The sequence below is a fragment of the Thalia democratica genome, chromosome 2, assembly GCF_965202585.1.
Source record: "Thalia democratica chromosome 2, ktThaDemo2.hap1.1, whole genome shotgun sequence".
Classification (NCBI taxonomy): domain Eukaryota; kingdom Metazoa; phylum Chordata; class Thaliacea; order Salpida; family Salpidae; genus Thalia; species Thalia democratica.
In genome coordinates, this window is record NC_139166.1 from 40,041,643 (window position 1) to 40,066,704 (window position 25,062).

General features: G+C 25.7%; 1 protein-coding gene across 3 annotated transcripts; it reads right to left on the bottom strand.

The window, feature by feature from the left end:
- Nucleotides 1–1,033: 1,033 nt before the first annotated feature.
- On the bottom strand, nt 1,034–23,531 carry LOC145849723 (ankyrin repeat and SAM domain-containing protein 6-like). 3 transcript variants are annotated; one of them, XM_082954756.1, is made up of 17 exons: nt 23,355–23,531; nt 20,478–20,604; nt 19,101–19,273; nt 17,167–17,365; nt 16,946–17,098; nt 15,409–15,544; nt 14,932–15,042; nt 11,424–11,521; nt 11,019–11,195; nt 8,805–8,963; nt 8,524–8,570; nt 7,142–7,306; nt 2,662–2,848; nt 2,517–2,574; nt 2,355–2,400; nt 1,962–2,169; nt 1,034–1,849 (listed from the first exon to the last, which is right to left on the bottom strand). In XM_082954756.1, exons 1-17 carry the CDS (start codon nt 23,424–23,426, stop codon nt 1,656–1,658), a joined length of 2,310 nt encoding a protein of 769 aa, XP_082810882.1. In that variant the 5' UTR covers nt 23,427–23,531; the 3' UTR covers nt 1,034–1,655. The 3 variants fall into 3 exon arrangements, with proteins under 3 accessions (XP_082810882.1, XP_082810883.1, XP_082810881.1); XM_082954757.1 differs by having other exon boundaries at nt 15,418–15,544; nt 16,943–17,098; XM_082954755.1 differs by having other exon boundaries at nt 16,943–17,098.
- Nucleotides 23,532–25,062: the final 1,531 nt, after the last annotated feature.

The window sequence follows — 25,062 nt, forward strand, 5'->3', positions numbered from 1 at the left end:
GATTAAGTGTGTATGAACCCTGCAGTATGTCATACTTAAACGGTTTTTTCTATTAATGATCCGAACGAAACATACTCGTGCATTAAATGCTAACAATAATTTAAAAATGGTCAAACTTATTTTTGTAGACTAGCGGGTTTGCATCTAACAACGTTAACTATTACAATTTGCAATAATTAGAATTCAAAGTAATATATATATATATTTGGACTTTTCTCTGTGTTAACTTACTTAATAACTCATGTCTACTTATTTGTTTTATTAATCTATGTGTACACTGCTATTTTGATTGCTGTTTGGTCGTAGTAAAATAAAGCACAAAAATCATAAACACAAATCCTACCCGTCAAAACTAGTTTAAAAAAGATAAAGTTTTATTATAACACATTTTAATCAATAATGAAAAACGTGGTCTTTGTGTACAATATTTTAAGATATACTTCAACCTAAATAAGTTTCATTTTGTATTTGGTAATAGAAATTAATATTAAAGTTGTTGTTTAATTAAACAAAACTTATTCTTAAAGATTAATATCAAATAAAACAAATATTATGTACATTGTACATTTCAGTACAGTAATCATAATGATGTCACACTACTTCGACTATTCTTACTTTTGATTAATTGCTTTAAATAATCATTTAGGCGATCTTATAACATGCTTATATTCCTATACGTCTTGAAAACTACATAACATAAGTAAATTACAATTTATAAGTATATGTATAGAAGGACTAATACTAACTATTAAAAGTGTACATGATTTGTTAAGAAGCTATATTTAAATTTATTATTTTTATGGGTTTAAAACTCAAAACAATTATTTGTTATTTACTCAGATAAAACTTTGATTTATATTTTTTTTTAGGGCAACCGATTTTCCATTCAAAATTTATTGTAATCATATAATATATTTTAATTTTACGAAACGTTTATTAAACGGCATTAAAAAACATCATTATACCGGAGATTTCCTAGCCATCTCTTCCTAGTAAGCTATATCAAAGATAAGAATTTTTATAGATTGTAGAAGAAAAAAAAGTAAACTTCAAAATTTAGCACAATTGAAAAAAATACTTTAAAATGAAAAGAAACCTCTTGGTTCAGGTAGAGTTCACAAGACACATAAAAGCAAAACATAATATTTACGGCAGTTTAAGAAATTACTTGACTAAATTAGATTCTAGTTGGGTGTAAAAAATCAAGTCGTTAAATAATTCTATAAACAACTAGAACCTATTAGTTTTTTTTTTGTAAATGAGCAAATCTTGAATAGCTACTAAAAACATAATTACTGGACTTAAAAAAATCTTAAGGATAACATAACATTATATAGGTAATCCTGAAAATGACTTATATTACATTGTATTCTTAAAAAATAGACTTGAATATATACGAAAGCAAAATGCTGAACAAAAATTAGTTAAGAAAAGTTTAATGAAATTGAAAAATAATTAATCTGCATATTAAATTAGATTGTGACTACATTTCTGTAGTTAAGGTTTTGTTATTTGAAATCTATTGTTTTTTACTAAAAAACTCGTTAGATAAGATATCATAAGATTCTTTAGTCCATGATAAATCATTACGTTTAAAAATTCAAGTAAATGTTTTAAAAGCACTACTCAGTTTTCTTTATGTTTTACATAAAAAATTATAACTTTCCACCCGTATTCATCTTATCAATAACCCTTAATATCTGCTGTCTTGAAAGCTCTTGAGTTATACCTAATTCACACAAATCTTGTTGTGTTAAGGTTAAAAAGCTTTCCATATCAATTTCTTGTTCCTCAAAAATTGATTGGTAGTTTTCTAATGAAAGCTTTCTTAAAATAATCTTGATTTCATCTGCGAACAATATTATTTGAGAAGTGAGCACTTAACAATTTATTATACTTAATATAATAAAATAATGCTTGATTTAGAATTTATCAGATATATACTTTAAAAAGACACTTACCTTCCTCGTCAAGGAAAGATTCGGGAACTTTTTTGTTTTCAACTGTTTTTTCACGGTAAATTTTATCACTGTTGTAAATTAAAATACTGGAGTTATTACAAGTTGAAGGAGGCGGTGGTGTCAAAGTTGAACTGGAATGACTTGATACAAATGAATTTGAAGAATTCAACGATATTATCTCTTCCTTTGCATCTGTACCTACCTGTTTCTAATTTTTTTTTTAAATAAGTAAAAAAAAATTAAAATTAAATAATACGCATTCATTTATAAATTAATATACTAATTACTTTGAAACACAGTTATAAATTACTCAAAAATTATAAAATTAACTCACTTTAGTTTTTTGTTCATTAGAAATTTAGATTTGTTGTTAAACAAACAAAAAAAACAAACTTGCTGGAAATTTCTGGTTCTTCTACTGTCAGTTAGTAAATGATTTCTGTCAAATTACAATAATTAAAACATACAATGTAGTACATAACATATAAGTTTCATTTAAGAACCAAGTATTAAACTTAATTAACAAAGAATCTGCAATAATTTCAACACTCAAACCTCTTTCTTTGTTCCCTTTTGTTTATTTTGCTAATAACTGTGTCTGAATATCGGTCATCTATTAAAAGCAACTTTCTTTAACAATCAGCTTTATTTACGAATACATTTGAAATAACAAAAACTGCTTTTTACAATAAAATTAAACCTGATTTTCCTCCTCTAGAAATAGGCCGAATCGTTGTTGTTGGGTTACCTAAGCTTCGTACAGACTTTTGTGATTTACGTGATGAAAATGATGTCAGTAAACTAGCAGAATGACGACCTCCAGTGGACGAGTTTGGACTGGTGTGAAGAAATTTAATAGGTCGAACGATATTACGGCTCACTGAAGACTGAAAATCATAATTACTATTTCATCATAATATTTACTTGTTAAATTTTAATAAAACAATATTTTGTTATAATGGCCTTGGAGGCTGCCATGAACTGTTTTACAAAGGTTTTGTAATTTTCTTATTATAAACGAATGAATATAAACTATTTACAGAACAAAATAAAACCTTTTCAGTTTTTAAAAAAATAGTAAAAAGTTTGTTGAATAAATTGACGTGAAATCTTTTTTTTTTTTATAAAAGTTTACTGAAAGTATATAAATCAATAAAAATATTTCAAACTTTAACAAGTTTTTTGTAGCTAGGTATATAAATTTGTTAACAAACGTTTCGTAAATAATTTAAAATCATAAGATTTTTAAAAGTGAAAAAAATTTAATATAAAATTTTTTTGTGTATTTTTTACTTAAGAAATTAAAATAAAAGTTCTTGACTTAATTGTAAGGAGAATAATTACTTTTTTTTTGTCAAAACAATGGTAAAATTTGTTTCTAATATTTTATTTTTCATTTGCGAATCTCGTTTGAATTATTTGAAATTTTTTGACAAATTTGAAAGTGTTGACAATAAAATTAAAAAGTTTTAAGTTATAAAAACTTTATGAATAAAGTTCTGAAAATAATGTGCTTCTATAAAGAAAAAGATTTATTTAAAAAATTTAAAAAATATTATAACCACATAGTTTAGAAACTTTACTTAAAACCAGGGACGTAGCTAGCTCAAAAAAGTTACGAATCTGCAAAAACTAAAACATCTGAAATAACACGTCATGGCGGTAACACAGCAATTTAAACTACCTCTAATATTATTGAATTTAATCTGAAAATATGCACTTATGCTAATACATCAAAAATTGAATGTTGAAGTACGAGTGATAACTGTATACAAGGCAATTTATTTTGCTCCACACCCCACATGACTCTTTATGTCATGCCACTTGTGTAAACCCAGAAAACATTCATTAAAAAAATCACAATTTAACTCAAAAACATTAATATTGTTTTCATTCAAACATTTAAACGTATAAAATCAAACATTTAACGTAGTCAATAGTAACAACAAGTTATGCAAATTTTTGTAACATAAAATTGTATGATTTTGATTTTTGAAGCTACAGCTTCCAATAGGTTTAATTTTGCATTATAGCTTTTTGACAAAACAAAGCTTTAACGCGCTAAATATTACAATTTGGATGTATTTAATTCGTTCAATTTTTTTACGACACTAAAAATGCTAAAGAGTACATAAAGAGTAAATGTTCGTCAAAATTATCTCTCAGGAGTGCATAACTAAGCATAAATGAACACTAAAAGCTAAGAAAGCAGAGTCTTTTCAAGCTGAAACAAAAGCAAGTTTTTTCGCACATAAGTATACGTTTCTGTAGATTTGCAGAAACGTACCAAGCCACGTCCCTGCTTAAAACTAAAGTTAATAAATTGTTGCTTGTAAAGTTTAAAAACAGCTGTATTTTAAATAAAAGCTTTAAGGTATAAGAAAACAATGATTTAAAATTAGCCACCATATGTTGGTATGAAATAGTTACGAATCTGCAAAATACAAAAAACAACAGGAACGACGCATGATGACGTAATAGAGGGTACAGGGCAATTTATACTATCTCTGGTGTCATTGTGTCATAAATTGTTCAGAAACGTACCAAGCTACATGCTAGGTAAATAGTAATGTTTTTTAGCTTCAGCACTTAGTTAATTTATAAGTTCTAAATCCACACTCAATTATAACGTCATTTTATATTTAAAAAACTTTTAAAGTACTGACTACAATGTAATTTTATTTCAGTTTTATTTTAGTTTTATATACCAAGATATAGTTTTAATAAGTATCAGGGGCGTCGCGTGGGATGGAACGTCCACCTAAAAATTGAAAAAATGTGCTTTTTTTTTTTTTTTTGATTTTAAGCCTAAAAACACGCTGCTTTAAATATGCCCCTACTTCAACTGTAAAACCCAAAACTACGCCAAAGTAACTTTATTTTAAAGCTGAGGAATTGAGCTTTGAAATGATATAAAAAGTTTTATATTACCTTAAAAAAATGAAGTTATGTTACCATGAAGTTGTACAAAAAATACAGCCAAATGTGAACATGAACGTCGTTAATTTCCCTGCTAGATTCTATTTTTTCAAATTTTATATTTGACGTTCAAAATGTTCGTAAAATTGGAGCTGCAAGCTCAATCTGTGTCAGCTGCATCTTAAATGTTTACAAGTTTTCAATACAAAAAATGTTGAAAAGTTGAATTCTAGAGCTGCATGAACTTTCAGCACCATGTGAATTAAATCATGATCGTTGTTTAAAAATTACTACAACGCGAGAACAATAAGACAAATTGAACTCGAACAGAAGAAACTCGAGGAGGGAATACTCAAGCAGAAGCAACTCGAGCAGGCACAACTCGAGCAGGCACAACTCGAGCAGGCACAACTCGAGGAGGGAAAACTCGAGCAGAAGCAATTCAAGCAGGGAAAACTTGAGCAAGGGTAACTCGAGCAGTAACATCTCGAACAGGAAAAACTCAAGCAGGAGCAATTCAAGCAGGGAAAAATCGAGCAAGGGCAACTCGAGCAGGAACAACTCGAACAGGAAAAACTCGAGCAGGGCAATTCAAGCAGGAAAAGCTCGAGCAGGGGCAACTCAAGCAAGGAAAACTCAAGCAGGGGCAACTCGAGCAGGGGCAACTCGAGCAGGGGCAACCTCGTTTTTTAAGTAACTTGCACAATTTTTTTGTTTTTTATTAATAGTTAGACAAGTCATAAAATTAAGTTAGTAAATTTATAACTGTGCAAATACAGAAACTTACATGGACATATATAAAAATAAAAGTAGCTATAAGAAAGGGTGATGATATACATGGGTATAAGATATGTGTTTTTATTTTATTACTTTTTAATATTTTATTTATTATTTAATCAAACGAATATGTTCAACTTTTTTTTCCGAAAAATTTGTTATTTCTTCATATTTCCTTTATGTTTTTAATCTAAATGTTTCAAACTAGGGGATTTTTTAATTTGACAATGTCAATATGCAGCACCTTCTAAAAAAAGACCACGCGACGCCACTGATAAGTATTAGTAGAAAGTACTTAAATAAATAATAATTAAATGTGTTTTGCTATATTCTTTATATACAATAAATTCTTTTTGAATAAGATTTTAAACAACTGAAGATCTCGTTTTTTTTAAACGAGTGAAACATTGTATTGTAATAAAATTTAAAAAATTTATCATTGAATCATTCTCCTTTTTAAGTCGAGAACTTTGATTGCAACCTTTAAAGCAAAAAGTACGCAATATACAATAAACAAAAACTATTTGCTATACCTGCAAACGAACTAGCAAGCGAGGTGCCATGTTGCAAAATAACGTCAGACAAATCGGAAATGATTGAATCATGTACTTTAGAGAAATGCTAAAAAGCATATCTAAAACTGAATTTAAGAGTCGTACAAAAAAAATTTTGCGGTGCTGTTACTAGGGCCGAGTCTTAGGACTCGATGGGAAAGACTAAATTTGCAGATTTGCAGATTTGCAGAAACGTACCAAGCTACGTGCCTGGTTGGTACCAGTGGCAACGCGAGGTATTTTTGTGGCACAGTAAATTTACAAGTGTTTAAAAACAAACCTTACCTCAATATTAAAAAATAATAATTTAGAAGATAAAAATATTACAATCACAACAAATCATTTGTTCTCAAAAAGTAAATTATAGTTTATTTTAAATTTTGAAGTAAGAGCTAAGATTGTGTAATGTTTGGACCTCCCTATAAACTTAACGATTATAATTAGTTATTAAAGTAGTGGCAGGCGCTGAAAAGATAAAAAGACTTATCATGATTATAAAAGATAAAAGAATATAATGAAGCTTCAATGCTTAAAATCCACAAATCCTAAATAGCAGAAGTTAAAATAATCAAAATATGATATTCTACGTCACAACTTAAAAAACTGTATGTCAAAATTACTTTGAGTTATATAGCAAAAATTAAACTAGCTTGAGTTAGCCTGAGTGAGCGGCAGCCCTGTATCAATGATTCATGTATACTTAAAAAAATTAAGTGTAAACTTGTTATGTTAATCACTTTTTATATTTTTATTTTTTAAGAAGAATTATTTTATTGAAAATCGATAAAAGTAAAACGTTCAACATAACTTTTACAAAGAATTCCGGTTTAAATCTATTTATAAGAAAAAAACTTTTAGAAGTGAAAAAATTTGTAATATTCAAAAAAAAAAGGTTTAAAAACTTATATCAATATTGTACTAAACAAATACCTCGCCACTAGAGTTTAGACTGTTATTATTTCTATTACTGCTACTTGACAATTTCCTTTGAGTTTTCATAGTTTGTTGATCAACACCTGTATTTTGTTGGAAGGGAGGAACTATTGGTGATAACTTATCTTTAGGAACATGGGCCGTTGGTGCTCCATTGTATGTCTGTTGTATAAAAAACAATATAACCAAAATAACAAAAAATTAAAAGTACTTGAATAAATACAAAAACAAATTGATTACTTCTTAAATTGTGATGTTATACTCTAACTAGTGATCTACTGGACTCAAGATTTTTTTAAATAGTTACCTAAAATTACGGTCGAATCCGTACCAAATCAATTATTCCATTCAAAACAAAACAATTATTACGAAAATAAAGTATTTAGACTAAATCTGTAACAAAAAGTTCTTTGAAAATACACAGGGCTAGATCTCAATTTGGAAAACAGATCTAGATCTTATTTGTTTAGATCCGGTAGATCACTACTCCCAACTTAATTGTTTCGTTTAAATCTGTTATTAGCAAACAATATTAAACACCTAATAATTACTGAAGATTTAGTATCTAAAATATTTTTTTTATTTCAAAGCTTTAAATTATTGATAGAATTAAGATTTATACGTCTAGATACTTTTTTAATTACTTTTAGTTATTTATTAAGATTCAAGTAAACACTCGAAAGTTTTCAAAACTTTAACAAACGTGGAACTAAAATTATAACTATACGTTTAAATAGCTACACGTTAAGTCTAAAGTTATGTAAATTCTAGTTGTTTATTTAGACAACATTAGATTCTCAGTAAATTTCGTACAGCAACAAACATAGTTTTTATTGTGACGATGATCATAGAGCCATATAATCATTATTTTTTTAGTGTGGCCGTTATAACTTAAGTTTACTTTAAACCAGCAGTTGTTTAACTTAAATTTTCGCACCTAATTTCTTAAGACTAAATGCACAAAAGTGTAAGAAATAATATCAATTATATTTGCTATATTCAAAATCGTATATAATCATGGTCAGTTATGGCAACCCTGGTAGCAAGTATACCATCAGTAAATTTTAAGTACAATATTTTATGTCCTTGTTAATAGTACTTTGAAAATAAAATAAAGTAACTATAAGGAATAAAAGGAGTAACAAATAAAATTAAAACTAAACAAATGATAGTGATAGAAAAAAAAATTAAGGTCAAAATAACTTTAATTCTTTAAAAAAAACTTTTAAATTCTTTATAATTAACAAAATGTCTTTATTTAACATAAATGCTAACATTAGTTGTGACGATATTACAAAAATTTTAGTTAAAGTAGTTACTAGATACATTGTTTAAAACATTTTTAATATACTTATAAAGTTTACAAAAGCAAAACTTACAACTTCATATGGAACAACTGTGCAAACTGTGTCCGTTTTGGAGTTATCTATTTTTTAAATGAGTTAATCATTTTTAGCTAAATTATCTTAGAATCAATATTCGTTTTTAGTATTTTTAAGTACTTTAAGACGTCAATTGAGTGTTTTAGCTGTAACAAATAATCTATTTCAAAAAAAACTAAATAAAGTTTTATTCGTAGGCTTATCACATATCTTAAAAAGAAATATTTAAAACTTGTTAGATTGTAAAATATTTACTCAACTACTTTAAATTTACAAACACTTTAGATCATTTTCATCTGGAGCTATTAATGTTTCTTCAAAGTTGTTCAGATTTTTTTTGTTATTGGTAAAACTTTTCAAAGTTTTTGTAATTTTCATTCCCTTCATGGTCCTAGACATTTTAGACCAAAGCCCCCGTTTGCTGCCAGCTTGATTTGCTGTTATGAATAGTAGTAATGTTTTTGGCCATCGTTGGTAATTTCGAGATTTTTTTCATGCCTTCACAATTAGCATAATAGTGATCCACAAGACAATCAACAACAACTTATCGTGAATATGTCTGCCTGATAAGTTTTACAGGGTTGTCAAAGGTTTATAAGAAATTTCTTCTAGATTTTTGAAAACAAAAGTTTTTGGGTCTGAACAATATAAAATCAAGTTTTGAGGTAAAAAACTGTCTTAATTAGTAAAACAACATTGAAAAAATATTGTGAAGGTACTTTAAATATGTTTTTTAATAAAAAAAACAAAAACAAAAAAAAAAATTGGTCTACATGACAGATTTGTTGTGTCGAATCGAAATTTAATTACTTTACATGTAAAAATTGTCTAAAATTCCAGGTCTTTTCGGTTTTTTGTCCAAAAATACAGATATTTTTTTCATAATTTCTCAAAATCTACGTTTTTTCTGTTTTTTTATAAGTCAAAATTGTCACATTCCAGGTTTTCTGGCTAGTCTGTAATTACTACTTTATTTAAAGGTACTAATTATTATTAATTTTTACTAAGTACAACAAAAACATCGGCGAAAGTCTGCACAGCAGAAGCCTGGAGTCTCGTATGCCGTGAGACAAGCTCAAGTTTACAAGAGGGTTGATCATACCAATTCGATCATCAGACAATAGCTTCGGTAGACTGAGACCGGTGTCGTCCTCATTAGGACTTATCAGTCAGTCACAACCTAAAAAATTGCAATTTTCAATCTACAAACGGTCTATGATGCTTTCGCATGAAGCAACCGCTTGCTGGTATTGATCAGTGACGTCAGCATTGTCTTTTGCCATGCAACGTTCAATACATTGTTCACTAGGCAAGATATCTGGTACGCTCGTATTAATTACAATCAACAAAAAATAGCTTTTTTACTAAGTACTATTGATAACTAAAATACTTATGAGTATTTATTATTATTTATCTTTAGTAATTAAAAAATATCTTTAACTATTTATCATTACCAACTACTACTATACTTAAAACAGTGTTGCCAAATGTTTTTTGTGAAATTTATTCAAGTTTTCCGAATTTCTTCCAGGTTTTTAAAAGTACAAGTTTTTTGCTCAATTTTTATTTTGAAATTAAATTTAAGGTATAAACTTTTTTAAATAATATAACATTAAAAAGATACTGTAAAGCTAACTAAAATAAGTTAAAAAAAATTTTTATAATAAAAACATTTTTTATCTATATGATAGAATTTTCATATTTTACAAACATTTAGTTGTTTTACATGTATAAATTCTTTAAAATTCCAGACTTTTTTTCCAGGTTTTTTAGTGTTTTTTAATTCGAAATTCCAGATTTTCAAAAATTCTCAAATTCCAAATTTATTCAGGTTTTTTTAACCTAAATTGTGAATTTCAAGGTTTTTCCAGGATTCCAGGACAAAACTAGGTCGCAGAATGTAACATGCATTGTTGTTGATGGTCGTGTGGTTTAGATAAGTTCTATCACGAATAATAAACAGTTAAGTTTAAACTTATTAATGTATTTTTCTTTTTATAATAACATTTACATTATTTTTTAAAAGTGATTTCTTAAACGTTAAATTTCAAACTATTTGATGGTTATGCAAAACTAGTAAATCAAATAACTATTTACAACAAATCATCATATAATAATTTAAGCTTTACTTGATTAAGAAATTAGCCTGAATGGCCTAAATGTGTGACAACCCCGTGGTTAAGAGTTCTACAAACTATAAAATAACTTGTAAAAAAAAGTCTAAATTAAAATATATGCACTACTAACTTCTTAAAACAACAAGCTTTAATTTTTACACAAAAAGTGCACAACTTATCTTAAGTATGCTTAGTAAGCAATAATATATTTAAAAAAAAATTCAACAGCAAATATTAAAACTAATCAAATTACTTTTTCTAGCATGAATAAACTTAATGAAACTAAAGGTAGTTTTAATAATCTATACAAAAAATCTAAGTATTCAAAATGACTTAACTACAATACTTTCTATAAAAATCTACTGCAATACTAACTATTTAATTTATTAATGGATTGTTGTGATCCAACTAAGTCAGCACGCATTTGATGGTTATTGTTATTTGTTTGCCATGCTTTTGTAGTTTGGGTGTCATGCTGCTTGTCTTCTTCGTTGAAACTGTGGATCATTGCTTTTTCTGCTAGCAACCGGAAAAGTGTTGTGTCATTCAAATCTAATTTTTTTGTTTTTTTAGTTGAAACTTTATTATCAAAGTGTTGAGGTTTTGCTGAAATTTACATGAAAACTTCAACTACTTATATTTTTCTAACATGTAACTAGCCAGATATTAAATGCGTTCAAAAAATGAGTTTAAGCAATTTTTTTTTTTAATCTTAAAAGCTCATTTGGTCAAATTATTTACTACTACTTATGCAGATACAATTGTGTGAAAAAAGCTCACTTATTAACATAGCCATATCAAATGCAGTGACTCCATTATGAGTTTTTAAACCAACATTTGCACCAGCTTGAATTAGCCTAGTAGCCGCTTGAGTTTTTCTAGATTAAATCAAAAACCATTAGCTAAATTTGATTAAAAACTTTTCAATTTTTAGTATATTAAAACTTTATTTTTCTATTATTTAAATGCCTTTAGTTTTTATTTTACTACCCAGTAGAGACTATTGCAGTTATTTTAATCAATAATGAGAAAAGAACATATTTAACTTTTAAATTAGTAACTCATATTCATTTTAAACTAAACTTTTATAACTTGCACGTTTCTAACTTGGAAAGTTTCTAACTTAATAACATTCACTTTTTTTATTTAGTTCATTTTTAATCTTTTTACTTCTACAATTTTCATTTTGCCTTATACTAATATAACTTTTGATTAAGTCAAAGTCAGTTTATATTTAATTAAGTTATTTTTTCAAATACTACAAATAAAAAGAATTACTATGTTATTATCATAATTAATTTAATTTTAACCTAATATATTTTTATTTCAATTCCATGTTAATTTGTATCTAATTGAATTTTTTTATAAATTATCTAAACTTAATCTTAATTCTAATCAATTTTAGTTCAAATCTAATTCAATTACAAATAATTTGTTATTAATTTAGCTTTAATTTAACTTAAATAAGTCCATTTAATTTTAATTCAAGTTAATTTTAATTTTATGTCAACTTTTATTTATATTTAGTTTAAGTTTAACTTGTTTTTTTTTTAAGTTAATTAAATAAGTCGATTTGGATAAGAGAAATAAGGTGTTAAATAAATTTCAGCTCGATGTCAACTGAAGAAGAAATCATGTGTTTAATTGAGTCCTACAAAGTCGGAAAAGCTTTAAAAGAAATTTTAGAAAGAGAAAAACAGAAAGTTCTAACCATTTGAAGATGGTTTACTCAAACTCAAAAATGAGCACAAAGGTAAAGTTAATTCCTTGAACAAAGTATCGTAAGTTTAAGAAAAGAAGAGTGAAAATGTGGAAAAAATTTGATTCAAAACAGCAAATTAAAGTCTTTAGAAGAAAAAAATAATAATTTATAAAAAAGTGTTCAGAAGTTCAAAAATAAGTTTACTTCTCAACTTAATAGTTTTGAAACGAAGTTATTAAACTATGCAAAAGTAGTGCATTCAAACAAGCCAACACAATTTCTCACAGACGTAAAAAACAAGTTGATTCTAAAAGCAGAAAAGTTTGATGATTAGAATGTACAAAAACTAAAATACAAGAAAGCTCTTAATGTTAAAATGCACAACATAGCTGAAAACTCAACTAATAATTAGGCTTGAATCAAGTAAAATGAATCTAGAAATTAATCAAGAAATTTAGTTTTAAAAAATGTTAATGAATTTAATTTATTGTATGGAGTCGGTAATATTACATAAGACAAAGCGAGACCTGTTATAATTAAATTGAATGGTACAGCTGCAAAAATTAGATTATTAAAATTGTATATTTAGCTAAGAGTAGTTGAATTGGAACCCAGCAGTTTGTTTCCAGTTTGAAGTAAAATAAATTTTCAACTGCTGTTATATACAATTTAATTAGGACTTGTATTTATTTAAATTATTACACTGCTACGTTTTATATTTGGTTAAATTCGCAATTCCCTAGATTTGTATTGATTATAAAGCTGAATAAATTCGTTATTTATCATTTCTGCTTGTATTGATTTTATTTATTGATTGAAATACCTTAGACTCAAAGCTTTATCTAACATGGACCCTAATTATAAACCCCCTTCCAGTCTAGATGTAGCTAAGCTACCTTCTAGAAAACCTTCACCGCGGTTTAGCATGGCCATTAATGTGACCACTACTCCGGGGCATTCCCCTCGCAAATTTCAAGCTCCGCTTTAACTTTAATAATGACAACAACATTTTTTCTGTTAGTAGTTGAAAAATGTTTAAATATGTAATTGAAACATATTTAACAAAGAAATCAATTCAGGACGAAGATTCATGTATAAAAAAATATATATTGACAAATTCAGACAGCACTGGTTTTTAAGAAATTTGTTCTAGATTTTTTAAAGTACATATTTTGGGTCTATTTTATTTTAAAGTTAGGCTCAAGGTAAAAAACTGGATTAAGTAGTATATAAAAATTGAAAAGAAACTGTAAAGCTACTCTAAATGTGTTTTTTAATAAATAAAAATTTTTATGATGACAGGAAATTTCGATCTATACGATAGATTTTTCATGTCAAATCAAAATTTTACTATTTAACAAGTAAAAAGTTGTTTAAAATTCCAGGTTTTTTAGTATTTTTGTTCAAAGTTCCAGTTGTTTTAGTGTATTTTTTTTTCAAAATTTATCAAACTCCAGGTTTTTCCAGGAGTCCAGGTTTTGTGGCAACCCTGAGACAGTTACTGAGTTTCACTGCAAACAGATTTTCAAAATGTGATTCTTATAAATATATAATTGCAATTAATTCTAATGGAATGAGTTTACTTGAATCCAAAATTAAATCAATTCTATTCGAATAAGAATCAGTTTGAAGATCAGTTTGTGGTACTTTGTTTGTGGATCAGTTTGTTGGATCAGTTTGTGGATCAGTTTGTGAAACTCAGTAATTGTCTGATTTTTTCAGTAAGTATTTTTCTACAAAATTTTGTTTAAAAATTGAATACACTAATTCAAGACATTTTGTAAAACAAAGCTGATTTTTTATAAAATAATACATTTATATAAAAAATACTGACTTATTCTTCTTGAATAAATCATGGCTGACTCCTAAAGTCAGTGATGTAATAGTCTGTCCCTCTTGACTATAAAAATATCCGAAAGGACAGATTGAGTAGGACTGCAGGTGTAGCGCTTACATAAAAGTTTTTTAAACAAATTCCAGTTTCAAAAGCTAAAATTTTTAGTATCTTTGCGTAGATGTAGTCCTTCAGAATAATGATAATGATGATAATGATAATGATAATAATGATAATGACAACAACAACAACAACAACAACAACAACAACAACAACAATAATAATAATAATAATAATAATAATAATAATAATAATAATAATAATAATAATAATAATAATAATAATAATAATAATAATAATAATAATAATAATAATAATAATAATAACAATAATGTAAGTATTACTATAATAATTAAAAATTTTCCAATGAAGGCTAGTTAGAAATATAAAAGTAAGAAATTGTAATAAACCTTATATCATTTAGTATAACTTAAAAGAATATATAACTTTTAACTAAAAAAGTAAATTTTGTATCTTTCCTTTTTAATTTAAATTACAATACTATTAATACTTTTTTAAATATTAAATTTTTATAAACTATGTTATTCAAAATGAAAACTGGTGTTTAAAAAATTTAATGAGTTCTTTAAATAAATAAAAGTTTTAAAATTATATTTTATATGAATCAAAGATTTTTAGATTATTAAAACTTTTATTTATTGCGCTGTGTTAAGTAGAATTGTATAAAAAACCCATAATAAGTAGCTTGCATAAGTGCTGTCCACCCGTTTTCGTAATCTCTTGCATCAATATCAGCTCCGTGTGATATAAGTAAGTCTATCATACGAACATAACCATTGATACTGAACAATTTATAAATATTAACTAAAAAAGTTTTGTTGAAATACAATCTAGAACTACTTTGCATGTATATTTAAGCAAAAGTCTATTAAACCTTGAGTAATTCTAGTACGCTTTTCTTCGCATTTTAATGATTAAACAAGTAATTCAATTTAAATTAAGTTGATTCATTTATACTGATGGGCTCATTTAGCAAAACATTATATTTGAAATAAACTTTTTTTTAATAAGTACCAAGACACATAAATAAATCGAAATTTAATTCAAGTAAATTTTACCAGATAATAGCTAATGTACAAAAAAAGTTATGCTGTGTGTATGCACTTTAGTAGTTAAAAAGAGGTCTAAATAAAAAACCAATAAAAAACCTTGCATACATCAACGGAGTCGCGCCATCTGCTGAGGCCTTGTTTGCTGATGATGTGTCTAATTGCAAAAATTTCAATGTCTTTTCAAGATCCCCCTTTTTAACAGCTGTTATAATACTGTCCCCTCTTTCAACAACTAAAGATTGATTTGATTAAGCATTAATGAAAATTTTAAGTAAGAATATAAACAAAACCACCCTCAAAAAGTTTTAAAAAGATAGACATTTAATACTTTTAAATTGCTCATTAAAGTTAAGAAAAAGAGTTCTTTTAATTTTGTTTATAATCTTACTCTAACTTTGAACAATATGAATTTTTAAATGTTGTAAAAAAATACTAACTAAACACGGCCTCTTTTGTATTTTATTTTGAAGTAATATCGAAATTTTAAAAAGAAGTAAACTATACAATAACTATAGCTTTTCTGACCTAATTACCTTTTTAAAAACGTAAACGGATAAGTTTATTTTTTCAAGTAAGAATACATCATAGTCAAGCTTACTATTTACTGTTTATAAGAAGTTTAAATAAACTCCTATTTACAGGGTTGCCAAATGTTTTGGTAAATTTTTCCAAGTTTTCAAAACTTCTTCCAGATTTTTAAAATTACATGTTTTAGGGTCTATTTTTAGTTTGAAATTAAATATAAGGTAAAAAACGGAGTTAAATAGTATAAAAATATTGAAACGATTTGTTAAAGCTTCTTTAAATATGTTTTATAATAATAATAATAATAATAATAATAATACTAATAATAGTAATAGTAATAGTAATAGTAATAGTAATAATGATAATGATAATGATAATGATAATGATAATGATAATGATAATGATAATGATAATGATAATAATAATAATAATAATAATAATAATAATAATAATAATAATAATAATAATAATAATAATAATAATAATAATAATAATAATAATAATAATAATAATAATAATAATAATAATAATAATAATAATAATAATAATAATAATAATAATAATAATAATAATAATAATAATAATAATAATAATAATAATAATAATAATAATAATAATAATAATAATAATAATAATAATAAAAATAATAATAATAATAATAAATTTGATGGAGACAAAAAAAAATTATTTAAACGATATATTGTTTGTGTCAAATCGAAATTTTACTACTTAACATCTAATAGTTGTTTAAAATTCCAGGTTTTTTAGTGATTTTTATTCAAAGTTCCAGATTTTTTTCAAAATTTCTCAAATTCTAGGTTTTTCCAAGTTTATTTAGCCTAAATTGTCAAATTCCAGGTTTTTCCACGATTCCTGGTTTTTTAGCAACCCTTTATTTATAACAAAATATATTTATTACAAATTTATACTAAAACCTAGATTATGGTAACATCAAAAAACTAATATTATTCAAAAATACTAGAACTTTGTTTTTAATCTTGCAATAAAAGAAGTTTATTTAAGAACATATTTTGTTCTATGTTTGCAAATAGCGTAAGAAACATATTATTCTACATGTGAAAACTGTAAATACTTAATAAAATACCACGCTCTGGCTTCACAGTGGTTTTTCTATCAAGATAGCCTCTAATTTCTTTCATGTTACAGTCCATAGCAATTTCAAGAGCAGTTTTTCCTAACTTATTTTTGAAGTTTGTTTCAGCACCTTTATCTACTAACAGTCTTGCCATTGTTAGCTGGCCTAACACAAAATTATTTGGTCAAAAATTTTGAATGTAGTGTTTAAAAAAATTATTTTCCTAAATTAACCAGTTAGTGCAGCCAACATAAGTGGGGTGAATTTGGTATATTTGTTATACTGGTTTGCAGGACAGCCACTGATTAGTAATTTACGCAAGCAACCGTCTCTACCTTGGTAAGTAGCAATATGTATTGGAGTTAGAAATGAAGCCACAGTTGTATCATCATCAATTGATAGCTTCTCATTTGATAGAAGCATTTCTGTGATCTTTAAAATATTTTTTTTGAATTTTAAATATTATACTCTTTGTTACTGTAATTAAATTATTACTATTAATATAAATTGTGGTCGTAACCAGATCGCAAAATGTTACGTAGATTGTTAGCATTGAAAAATATATTGCTACTACTTAACTGATCTAACTAGCGTAAACTACAATCTCACATTTAAACTAGCATTGAATTAGACATTGAGTTGTGAATTATTTACCTAAGTCAATTTGTTGTAACTGTACAGAGTAACGGACTCTCAAGTTATAATATACTTAAACACTTTTTGCTAACTAAAACAACAATCCATCGTTACAATGTCTGTATGGTGTGTGTTATTGAGGGCGAAACCAGGTCGCAGAATGTTGCGTGGATTGTTGCTGATGATCGTGCAGTCTAGTGCTTATCTATAAATTTATCTTAATTTAAAACTTATAAACTTAATTTTAAGCAAGTCATTTTCTTTAAAATTAATAAGCATTAGAATGGTTTACTATGCAATCATTTAAAACTCGATCATTTCATTCAAGATCATTACGAGTTCAATTATTTTAACTCTATCCTTTTAAACTTTTCATTGTTGTACGCATAAGAACTTAATTAGAAAAAGAAACAAACCTTACTAAATTTCTACAGCTTGTTATTTAAAGTACAATAGTAGAATTCTTTAAATCTATTGCTCGGAACTATTCTTAATAAACAGATAGTACTTTTTTTTTATAGATATAGGTATAATGAAAAAAAATTCAGTAAAAAACCACTGATTTCAAACTTCTTACAATTGTTTTGGTTCTGCTTACACTAATTATGAAAACATTTTTTTAATAACATAAAAGTAACCTTTTCAGCTTAGAAAAATATGAAATTGAGAAGATAAAAAAATAAAGACAACAACCCTGACTCATTAATCATAATATTTTTTAATCAAAAATATATTACTTAATATACTTGTACATTAGCAATTTTAAGCTTACTAACTAAATTATTTTGTTTAAAACATCAAAATGTTTATGTTTGTAAAGTTTTTCATATATCACTTAATAAACTTCATTTAATTTTGCTTAGATACCTGGTGTAAATAGAACTGAAACAATTGTAAGCAAATTGTAAAAGAGAGTTGTGTATATTTTAAAAAACTATATATACAGGGTTGCAATAATTTTTTAGAAAGTTTATTTCTGGGTTTTCTGAATTTTTTCAATGTTTTTGAAATGACAAGTTATTTTGTCTATTATAGTACAAAATAAAAAATAAGATAAAAAACTGTCTAAAATAATATAAAAATGTGCTTAATAATGAATAAAATTCTTGTCCAGTCGCGGGCCTGCTAAAACCACAGAGGATTTTGCACTTGGAAAATATCCCCTGCGACTCCATCAGTCGCGGGCTTCCTACTAGTACCTTTTTTCTATAAACTGCTTGAAAAAAAGGGCTAAACGGTGCATTAATTTTACCTTAAAATTACTTGCAATCGGCCTTATAGTCTAACTGGTAATCCAACTTATTAACAAAACTAGGTTATAAAAATTATTTTAACTTTAATAATTTAGAATCACTTATTATCATTATTATCTATAGAGTTGCTTGTATATTTATTGATTTTTTATATACAGTAGTTTTAATGTATAAATATTTTTCTTAACAGATATTTTAAATATATCATAAATAAAATATTACAAATATATTCAAATAGCCTAAAAAAAGTTATAAAACTAAAAGCAATAACAACAAACCTTATTAAAACCTCCGTATATTGCTAGTGAAAGTGCATTTAAGCCCATGATATTTGTAGCATTCAAATTAGCCTTGCTTTTAATTAAATAAGCTGCTGATTTGTTATGTCCATACCTACATGATTGCATCAAAGCTGTCCATCCATATAAATTTGTTCTATCTAGTGATGCTCCTGTTATATTATCCTTAAATAAAATTCATACTTAACCATTTATAATAACAGTAATTTTATTTTCAACATTAATAACTAAGCGTTTTCAACAAATTCGAAATTTATATTGAGAAACTTTTTACAAAGCTAACTATACTTCAAAAGTAAACTAAAACTTTATTATTTTATTCAAAAAATCTTTTAGTATAGGGGTAGGCAGCTTTTAGGGTGGATAAGGCCTATAATACAATTATTAGCTCTAAAACAAACTGTGCACATCAAATATAATTAAGAACTTTAATAACAAATATTTTAAAACAATCTCTTAATTGTAGAAAGTTATTTGTGTATTATCAAAATAACAATTTTGTGTAAGCAGTTTAAATAGTTTTTGATTATACTGTTTCTTTATTTTCTTAATACACTAAATTGTATAAGTTTTGTTATCTTCATTTTACTAAAATGTGTTTGTTACTATAAGTAAACTAATTGTAAGTAAACTTAAATAGTTTTTAATCAATTGTTAGTTACTAAATACTTTAAAAATCTTAGAATATTAAGGATTACACTTTTCAATTTCTCAAATGTTATATGCAAATGAGTATTTATTTTTCAGACTTTAAATACTTATCAGAATTTTACTTGTAATTACATAATAAAATTCACAATAATCCTTTACTAATAAAACAGTTGAAAAATTACTGTTATTAAATCTGTAATAATACTAGGGTGGCCACTCTTTGAGTCAAAAAGCTATCTTGAGTCACCAAAAACTGTCCTGCGAGACCTTAAACAACCCTGGGTCACCCTGATTTTTTCAAATTCTTTAAAAAAGTTTTAAAATTCTCTGTAGCAAACTAATTATACCTCATGTTCATTTATATTCTAAATAAAAAAAACAAAAATCATATATATTCTTCTACATTTGATGTTTACTAAACTAATAAGATACAACGTTTAAAGTTCAAATCAATTGAGATTATATAAAAAAAAGTTTGTGGATAGTTAAATATAACCATGGTAGTCAACTTTATATACAGTATAAAATAGTTTGAATTTTTTTGTGAAACATTTTAGTTGTCTAACTTTAATCATAGCACATAAAGGGTTCTCATAAGTAAAGAAGAAATTATGTAAAACTAAACAAATTAAAGCATCTAACTGAGCAAAATAAAATTATATGAAAAAGTTTTTATAAGTTAGATGATGTTTTTATGATACATACCATTAATTGTTAGAAATCTGACAATTTCATAGTGACCATTAGCTGCAGCTATGTGCAAAAGGCTATTACTTTCATCATCAACTGATATTTCAACAGAAAACTTCTTTTCTGTTATATACTCTTTAACCTAAAAAGTTAAATATTAATATTTAAATTTTATATCAAGAATAGTATTTTAAGAGATAAAACTATTTCATTTAAAAAAATAAATGCAAAACGTAGTAAAATTATATAGATTTATTGATATTGATAGATTTATTGAGTTTAGTATAGATCAGGGGTCAGCAGCTTTTTATAATTAATCTGCAAATTTTTATAATAAAAGTTGTTTGCAGGCCCAGTGTACTGAACATATGTAGTTAAGTTTATAAAGAATGCAAATAAACTTAAAAGTGTTCATAGAAATAAACTTTATGGGATGTTTTTATAAAGAACTTATTATACAAATTAACAGCTTGTATATTAAAAAGAAATATATAGCATTTCTTGAAATGTCTATACACAATTTATACACAATTCTCAAATCAGTCTAGGACACAGTCAATTATTTTTACTTGTGATATTTTTTCCTGCATCAATAGTTACAAAAAATCAAACAATGGTTTAAAAAAATCTACAAGCTTATTGCATACTTTAGTTCAAGTTGATTTCGGACAACAGTCCTTTTTCAGTAAACTTTAAACTAACAGAATTAAAACACATTCATGCAACTAAGTAAATAAAAGTGAAAAAATATATTATGTGACGTAGTAATTCAAAACTGTGTATAAAACCAAATTTTTAAAAGCTAGAAGATTTTTTACATTATAATGATATTTTTGTATGTAAAAGTAAATCCAAATGAAATGAGTATAAAAACAAACACATTACCGAAATAAACTTTAAATTAAAAACTATCTTAGTAAGGAACTGTTTGATGAAGTTATTGTTAATAAATAATTACTGCTATCGGTTAAATAAAAATAAAAAACTTTTCCCAAACAATACCAAAATTAATTACAAAAACCTATATTAATAAGATACAGTTTCTAATGGTAGTTTGAGTAATATTGTTGAAGGGGCCATAACTTTTTTTATTTCTTCAAAGAAGCCATTTGAAATAAGTTTGGGAAACCCTGGTCTATATACTCGCTTTTTAGTATTTCTAACTGAAAAAAAGTGTTTATAACTTATAAAAAATAATATTATACATCAATTAACAACATATAAAACAATATAATTTTACTTAATTTTATCAGTAACTAACATTATAAACAATAATTAACCTTTGTTTGTAACGCATAGTTAAACACTTGTATTCAAAATATCAAAATCAATAACAATGTTGTTCTTGAACAAATTTGGGTATATAAAATAACAAAATATTGAAACTTGATCAATCAAATCTTATTCTAGATCTAGAAAAAATCTGCCCTGAGATATTTAAAAGGTCTTAAAACTATCCTATGTACTTTATAAAATTTTAAAACTGCCCTTAGTCACCCTTTGGTTTAAAAAAAAGTCAAAATATCCTGAGTTTCCCTGATTACCCTGAGTGTGTGGCAACTCTGAACTATTTTGTTATTGTTTTTAATGTTTTTTTAAGGTAGAAAAACATCAGAACTCACTCTTCCCTCTGCAACAATAAACATTTTCTGATTATGTGTTATTCCACCTGCCCTATCTTTAAGTTTTTTAAGAAAAAATTTACATTTTAGCTAAAAAATTAAATAAATCTATCTATCAAAAAAAAAATAGAACTTTTATTTTTAGTTAATCAAAACAAAAATAAAAACTAATCCTAACCCTTTATTGAAAATTACCCCTGGCTAACACTCACAAGGTTAAAATCTCAACTTTATAAACCACATAGTAGTATAAAAATGTTCTGATTTTCAAATCCCTAAGCAAGTGCTGCCGACGTTATGAACAAAACAAAAACAATCCAATTATGATATCACTGCCACCAAAGTTAGTCCAAAATTAGCTATTTAAAAATTAAGTAGCAAACACCATTAAGCAGTATAATTTATAAATAAACAACTACAAAATAACATACTTCTAGAAGAAAAAATAATGTAAACTATTGCTAGCAATAAGTTAAAACAAAGCTTGATCAATATTTAAAAACTTGACAAATGATTTCACTCATATCAAAGATTTATTAAGAAAAGTACAACATCTCAACAGAAATGTTCCTTAAAGTGTTGTTTATTATGTAAATAATAAATTTTTAAAACATAAGACTCATAGTTTATTTATTATTGTTATTAGAATGAGTAATTAAGTGTCAATATTAAGAATGGAGCTGGAAAGTCTATAGGAATATTAGATTAAGAAGTGTGCAATAAAATTTTGTTGATAAAGCTTTACTATTAAAAGTTATTAGTTAAATTTTGTTTTTATTGCAAATAAATTTGTTGGAAACAATTTAATATTAAAGTTTTGTTTTAACTAAAATCACAGTTACAATAAAAAGTACTCAAATTCCTTGCTATAAAAAAATTTATTAATAATTTACTAATAATAAAATTATTAAGTTGAAAAACATTAGTCTAATTCTTTCTTCTACTACAATAAACACATCTGAAATGATAAAAATTAAGACAAGTAGATTGGTAAAAAAGAACAAACATAGATTAAATTTTGGAATCATTAAAATGCAACTTTTTCTTTTTGACAGAAAGTACAAAACTTTTTAAATTTTTTAATTTAAAACAAGAATCAATATTAAACATTTTATTTTAATTGATAAAAATTACTTGTATTCCACAAAGTTATTTTAATTTTTAAGTGTTGTCTTTGAATACATTTTCAAAAATAAAAAAATGTTGTAAATAGGCTATTTAAAGCATATGGAAGGTCTTTTTAGATTTGTCAACAAGATGTAAAACAAACCTTTACTATGTCTCCTAATTCAACAGCTAACAACAAAGATCTAATTACAAGAGGCTGTGGTGTACTATCCATGAAATACCTGATGGTGTAGGAATCTTAATTCCAGCTTTAAAAAACTTTCTGAGTTGAATTCAAGATTGAAACCCAGTGGTCAACACTCAACACATGTAGCAAAATACTTTTTTTAAGATCAATATGTTACTACAGTAATAAGCAGATAGTTTATTGAATAACACAATTTGAAAACATCCCCTAAGTAAAAAAATATGGTTAATGTAAGCACATGTGCTGAGGCAGCAGAGTTGCCAGAGTGCTGGTGTTGATATGCCAATTGATCACTTTGTTTGTTTCTACTTAAGTTGTCATGGTTGAATAACTGTGTAGCCGTTGGCTGATTAAGTTCTGATAACTATGTGCATTAGGGTGCTTATATATATGGCGATCTTTGAGTTTTCAGCTACTATTTTTTTACATTTTGGCAAATACAATAAAAAAACAACTATGCAAAATTTTAGATGATTTAAAGAAACTTTCACTTTGGGACCATTCGATTTATTGAAAACAACCCAAATAAAAATTTTATGGGACACAAAATGCGACCTAAGAGTTTTTAACTAAATTTTCTTACACATAGTAGTTATCACAAAAGCACATTGTGTACAATTTAAGACAACTAAAAAAGTTTTTTGAAAGCACTTTTTATTTTTATAAAAAAAATTCGAGAAAACTTACAAAAAATACAAAATTACATTAAATCAGAAGTGCCTCCATCAAACTTCCTTTAAATCGTTTTAAATTTTGCACATTGTGTTTTTGTGATAATAGCCACATGTAAAAAAATTACCAGCTAAAAACTGGTTACATGATAATTCAAATTCGGACAACTCCAATTCCGACAATTCAAATTCTTTTAAAATTTTTAAAAGACTATGTCTCAATAAATTATATAAATTTGAAGAAAATAAAAAATACATATGTTGATCTTATTGATATCTACAAGCACTTTTTTCGTTTTTACAAAACTTTAAAAAAGTTTTCAAGATATATATGTTTTTAACTTTATTTAAGCCATATCTCAAAAAATATTTAATGTTTTGCAAAAATAAAAAAATGGCTTTTAGATAACTATAAGACCTACATCTATATTCCTTATAATTTATAAAAATACATTACTTTTTTAGTTGTGGCCCCTTCAATTTTTTTAAAGATAGTGAACTGTCGGAATTGGAATTGTCCGAATTTTAATAGTTGTGCAGTGCACTGTTAAAAACTTAATACTCCAATAACATTTTAAAATTTACACTAGATATTCTAAATTTTCTGAAAAAGAGACAAAAAAGGTTTCGGACATATTTTTTGGACGTTATGTAATCAAAGGTACACAGATTTTTTGTTCTAGTTTAGTGTGTACAGTTTTCATTTACCGTGAAGTTTTTATTTACTTCACTGAAGACCACTTTTCCACAGATAAACTATCAAAAATTATATGATTTAGCTAACTAAAAGCTACATATAAAACATTTAACTGAATATTCATATAACAACAAAGCTTTTAAAAATATGTATTACAAACTACACTTAATGTTAACGTATTTTCAAATCACTTTTTTTATTTTAAAAACAAATTAACATCAATAATTATAATACTTAAGTAATATTATAATAAAACAACTGTATTTGTTTATGCGAATAAGTACTGTGATCTGGT

Coding starts and splice junctions, on each gene's coding strand:
- LOC145849723 (XM_082954755.1), bottom strand. CDS start 23,426: ATGGATAGTACACCACAGCCTCTTGTAATTAGATCTTTGTTGTTAGCT. Junction 8,571..8,804: donor AGATGAAAATGATCTAAAGT/GTTTGTAAATTT, acceptor TTTAAAAAATAG/ATAACTCCAAAACGGACACA. Junction 1,850..1,961: donor ATCTTTCCTTGACGAGGAAG/GTAAGTGTCTTT, acceptor TATTGTTCGCAG/ATGAAATCAAGATTATTTTA.